We start from the raw sequence: 5,588 nt of genomic DNA on the forward strand, positions 1-5,588 counted from the left end.
TGGGTAGGGCTACCTTTAACTTTGGTAGAACTCTGTGGGACTCAAACGTTCAAACACATTGGCTTGAACAACTGAAGTCTAAGGCTTACTATAAAATAATGCACAAAGATCTTGAGAGCAAGAGCAATTGTATCTTTAGAATTTCAAATCTCAGAGAAGACACAGCAATATCATCTCTTGAACTACTATAATCGGAAGTTGTAATTATTAACTGTCATGGTTTTGTATTTTAGGAAACTGGTGGGCTATCAGTAATTTTGGTGAAATTACAGGAACTATAGCTATAGAAATGGATAAAGGAGCTTACATCCATGCCCTCGACAACGGCTTGTTTACACTTGGAGCACCACATAAAGGTTTGTTTCAGGAAATTTGGAAATAAGCGGTTGTAGTAATGAAAAGCATAAAAGTAGCATCACTTAAAGGCAAGCAGTTTAACAACTAAAAGCAGTTTATTACAAATAATGCTATGAGCCTAGCTGTAGGGTGCAGATGACTTAAACCTAATGACTACCAATCAGTTTCACGTATCTAGTTTCTTGTGGTTTTATGTGTACAACAAATTGAACTGCATTGGAGGTGATCACCTGTTAAAGGCCATACCACTTACTAGTTAAAAAGCAGTATAACTTTTATTAAATCCTATAAAAATCTTTATGTTGTCAGTTGAAGAGCAAAACTCAAGGCAGATGAATTTCAAGGCTTATTGTTGCATCCTTATCTTAATATACTTGTTTTGTTGCCGCACAAGTGGGCTACTAACATGGTGAGATAATTAGCTTGTCCTTACTTTGAATTTGAGAGCCATCAGTCAGACAAGGGCTGTTCCAGAGCCTTGACACCTTTCACCTCCAGGGTGAGATCAAAGCAATGATGGCAATATTATCTCATTCTGGTTTTGAGGGATGGAGAGGCTAGTAGCTTTTAGGATATTGACTTGTGTTACCGTAGCTGAACTGTAATACATTTTGTTATGGAAAAAATAACATTACAAGGAGATTAAGATTTTCAAAGCCACCTGGTGAATTATGAAACATTCTTCACTGTAAATTTCTTTACACAAGGATTGTCTTTATTTTGTGTCTTGTTTTAAGCACTCTAAATATATGAACATAAATGAGCACCTGCACTGCTTTTTTAAAAGTGACTATTCAAAAAAGGAATTTTTAAAGAAATAAAGTATTGCAGCTTTCCATAGTACTTAGCAATGGCCAATGTTTAATTCTTTTTGAAACTGCCATATTAACAGGCTAAAATATAGTATGTTTAATACTTCATACCTAACTAATGGAAAAATCATTCCTCAGATGATGAAGGCCCTAGCCCTCCTGAACAGTTTACAGCAGTAAAGTTGTCTGATACAAGGTAATTACTCTAACAACATTACAAGTTTTGATACTTGTTATCTTTGTTTCTAGTGTGAATACATGTTTTAATATTCTCTTGAAATACATTGTCTGCTAATAATATGTTTGTGATGTGCTGGATATTCTGAATTGCTTGAATTAAAACCATTCTTTATTGTTTTCCTGCATTTTCTCTTTGAGGATTGCTCTGAAGTCTGGTTATGGCAAATACCTTGGTATAAATTCAGATGGACTTGTTGTTGGACGTTCAGATGCAATAGGATCAAGAGAGCAATGGGAACCTGTCTTCCAAGATGTAAGCTGTTTGGAATAGTTCATTTGATGTTCCTAGCATTTGACTGTATTTTGAGTTAATCTATATTGTTGTTGTTTGTCTGTGGACTAAAAGCCTTTTGCAGTCTCTTCCATATTGTAGAAAAATCTGTTTTCCCAACTGTGTCCATCTACTATAATTGGAAGTTCTGAAAATACTTCAGGTTACTGCATTTTGGCAGCTATTAGCGTCTTGAGAACGAAGGAACCAGCAAGTCTGCTTGTATAAACGAATCAAACATATTTACAGTGGTTTTTTTGTGTATTGTAGAGGATAAATGTTATACATCAATGTTTATATACAAACTCTTTATACTAACAATAAGTCTGCTGGCTGGCTACTGAAGTGTCCATGTATAAACGAATCAAACATATTTACAGTGTTTTTTTTGTGTATTGTAGAGGATAAATGTTATACATCAATGTTTATATACAAACTCTTTATACTAACAATATGTGATATTATTTCTGCAGAAGAAAATGGCATTACTAGCAGCAAATAGCCGTTTTATTAGATGTAATGAAGAGGGAGACATAGAAGCCAAAAGCAAAACTGCAGGGGAAGAAGAAATGATAAAGGTAATCTATAACTTTGACAATTAATACAAGGTTGGCACGGATATTCAAACAACCAGGTGCCTCTGTTCTACAATTTACTGTGAATACAATTACAATTGCTTTCTATAAGCTGTCAAGTGATTTGGCCACAAGAAAGGTAAATGAGCTCCAGGGCTGCATAAACTGAGATACTTCCAGTAGACATGGGAAGATATTTTACCACTACAGAAGGGCAAGATGTTGAGGGGCAAGATAGTCTATGTGATATTCCAGATAGTTCTGAACAGCTTGGTATGGAAGAGATAATTATGACTGAAGCAGGGACAGAGAAGGGTTTACCAGAACGATGCAGACGGAGAGATCTTTTAAGTAAGAGAATGTAAAAGGACTATCTTGACTTTATCTGGACATCGAAAATATACGTGTCTCCAAATAGAGATAGGTGTCTACTAGTCAGAGCAATAATATTTTTAAGTCAGTCTCTGAAAAAGGCATTCTACTCCTGCTAAAGCGAAGAACTATCATGGTGCTTCTTAGGCAATTATCTCATATGGTAATATCAAGGATTACACTTAGTATTTCTCATAATTCAGGCAGTTCTTGCTTTTATTGCAGTTGCGAATTAATCCATTTGAAAGCTGTGAACTTAAAAAGTCACAGTGACCCTCATTCTGTTACAAGGGCTATATTGTCATCTTTGATCTGTAATTTTTGGTTTTAAAAATACAGACGTTTTCTGTTTTTGCTTTTTCTCTCAATGACTAGATTCGTACTTGTGCTGAAAGAGAAGCGAAGAAGAAAGATGATGTTCCACAAGAAGACAAAGGAGATGTTAAACAGTGTGAAATCAATTATGTGTACGTAGTTTAGAGCTGTTAAAAGGCTCAAGTACTTTTTTTCAGTTCTCTTTGGGGCTGCCTTTGGTGGAAGGGCCAAACTGCCACCCAGCCTTTCACTCACTTTCCCCTCAGCATGACAAGGGAAGAAAATAGGATGAGAAAGCTCATGGGTTGAGATAAAGACAGGGAAATTGCGTAACAGTTACCATCACAGGCAAAACAGACTCAACTTGTGGAAAATTAATTAGATTTGTTGCCCATTAAAATAGATTTGGGTAGTGAGAAACAAAGACAAAAATAAAAAACATCCCCTGTCTTTCCGCCATCTCGCAAGCTCAGGTTCACTCCAGACTCCTCCAGCTGCTCTGCAAAGCAGGATGGGGGGTATGGGTCAATACATAGTGGTTTCTCACTGCCATTTCTTTCCCACTTTTCCCCTGCTCTGGCATTATCCTTTCCACAGGCTGTAAGGGAATATTCACTCCAGTGCCTGAAACACCTCCTTCCTCTCCTCCTCTGTCCTTGATATTCACACTGCCATTTTGCACTTTTTTTCTCTCTTCCTCTGCCTGTGTGGCATTTACCCTTTCTTTAATATGTTTTCACAGAGGTGTCACCAGCTTTGCTGCAGCTGTGTCCTGCAGTGGATCCATTGTGGAGCCAGCTATGTCCAGCACGGGGCAGCCCTTGGCCTTCTGTCTCAGAGGCCACCACTGCAGCTCCCCCACTACCAGCACTTTACCACCTACACCCAATACACTTTCGCTCCCTGACTTGTCATGCTAGCAGTTGAAGAAGTGGCTCTTTAGAACGTGTGACTGCATCATGCTAATCATATAGGGGTTCGTTCCCACTTAGACTACCAAAAAACCTGATTAGTTTTCACTTACAGAAGTCTTAGTGCAATATTTGATACTGTGATGATTTGCTGGATTTTATTAGGCCCGTTGTCTACTGCATAATAGAAGTTAAGATTCTTATCACAGCTGTTTTATTGAAACATTTTAAAGAAGTTACACTTTTTTACATTTTTCCTCCCCTTACAGAAAGAAATTCCAAAGTTTTCAAGACAAAAAGCTTAAAATAAGCAAAGAAGATACAAAAGCCCTTAGAAAAGCCAGGAAAGAAGGCACTTTCCATGAAATGCTGCTTGACAGGTACTTCAAAGTACAAGAAATAATGTACTGATTGAAAAACTACTGGGATGGAATTACAGTGAACCTGGGGTACAAAAGAGAGCGAGATTGGGGGCGGGGGGCGGTGTTGAACATTTCCTCTCCGGTCTGTGTTCTGCATGAGTTCTGGGGTTGGCTTGCTTTTTTGTTCTGAATTTTTACTTTAGCTGAAGTTTGCAGGTTTGGCTTTACCCAAAATTGGATTCCTTTGGAAACGTTTAACTAGGTTGTTCAGTTTGTTTAGTACAGAGGAATTGAGGAATGAATCTTTTCAATCACAAAAATTAAGCTAATATTTAACATTTTCAATACCTATGGCACCAGAACATTTTGGGGAGGGGAAAGTTGCATTTTAAAGAGAAATAACATTCATTAAGAACAGTCTTTATGTTACCTACTGGGAATAAATTCCGCCACCCCGCCCCGAGCTGAGACTATAGAAACTGTCTTGAATTTTTAAAACATTTCGTGTCTGTATACAGTGTAAATATTTCAATTAATTCAGTGGATGGAATGCAGAAGACTACTTTCTGATAATTGCAAGTGATGTGGGAACACCCCTGGTCCATCACAGGTTGAGTGTGAGTTTTAAATTGCACTGAGTCTGAATTCCATTCCTGAAAGCAGAAAAACACAATTCATGATGATTTGAAGGGAAAGACAAGGTTAACATTGCAGTTCTAGCTCCTTAAGAAAGCAAAGTTAATTAACAAATCCAGAGTGTTGTTAGGCTTTTATATGCACTTTGAAGTAAAGTTTTAAGAAAAATTTGCTTTCAATCCTTCCTTAACGCTTTAAGGCAAATAAAACACCATATTTGGTCTTAATCTAAATCCTGTTTCATTACTTTTTCCATATAGGAGAGCAAAAGTGAAAGCAGATAGATACTGCAAGTGACAACCAGCTGGTCCATTTTCTTCTGCCATCTTCGATGATAGGATCAAATTGAAAACAAGAGTAAAATGTTTTATTATTTTTTATTGAAGGTGTTTTGCTGATGGTTTTTATTACATTGTTTTTAAAGGATCGTCTGAGAGCTATAATTAAGCATCAAACTAATGTCATCTTTCAGTAATGGATACTATTAAGTTTACTCTAAAACTACATGCTATTGAAATAGTGAGGTAATTATTTAATGGAAAAGAAATTGACCCACTGAATCTTCCAAGGTTGATGAAAGGAACCTGAACTTAGAGACAAGGGCAGAAGAGAACAACAATGAAATGCAAAAGTCAAATATGATTAATGCATTGAACCATTAAGAAATATGTAACTGTATTGAACAAGAAGGAATAATTGAAAATTCATGTCTTAGAACACATCCTACCAGATCGTGA

General features: G+C 36.8%; 1 protein-coding gene across 1 annotated transcript; it reads left to right on the forward strand.

Annotated features, from left to right (window-relative positions):
- The first annotated feature begins 232 nt into the window (after window positions 1–232).
- FRG1 (FSHD region gene 1) lies at window positions 233–5,238 on the forward strand. Its single transcript, XM_010296265.1, has 7 exons — window positions 233–356; window positions 1,308–1,365; window positions 1,548–1,662; window positions 2,154–2,258; window positions 3,003–3,094; window positions 4,123–4,233; window positions 5,112–5,238. The coding sequence occupies exons 1-7, from the start codon at window positions 290–292 to the stop codon at window positions 5,146–5,148; spliced, it is 585 nt and encodes a 194-aa protein (XP_010294567.1). The 5' UTR covers window positions 233–289; the 3' UTR covers window positions 5,149–5,238.
- The last annotated feature ends 350 nt before the right edge of the window (window positions 5,239–5,588 follow it).

Source organism: Phaethon lepturus, unplaced genomic scaffold (genome assembly GCF_000687285.1).
Source record: "Phaethon lepturus isolate BGI_N335 unplaced genomic scaffold, ASM68728v1 scaffold13801, whole genome shotgun sequence".
In the NCBI taxonomy this organism is placed as follows: domain Eukaryota; kingdom Metazoa; phylum Chordata; class Aves; order Phaethontiformes; family Phaethontidae; genus Phaethon; species Phaethon lepturus.

Coding starts and splice junctions, on each gene's coding strand:
- FRG1 (XM_010296265.1), top strand. CDS start 290: ATGGATAAAGGAGCTTACATCCATGCCCTCGACAACGGCTTGTTTACA. Junction 1,663..2,153: donor GGGAACCTGTCTTCCAAGAT/GTAAGCTGTTTG, acceptor TTATTTCTGCAG/AAGAAAATGGCATTACTAGC. Junction 4,234..5,111: donor CATGAAATGCTGCTTGACAG/GTACTTCAAAGT, acceptor TTTTCCATATAG/GAGAGCAAAAGTGAAAGCAG.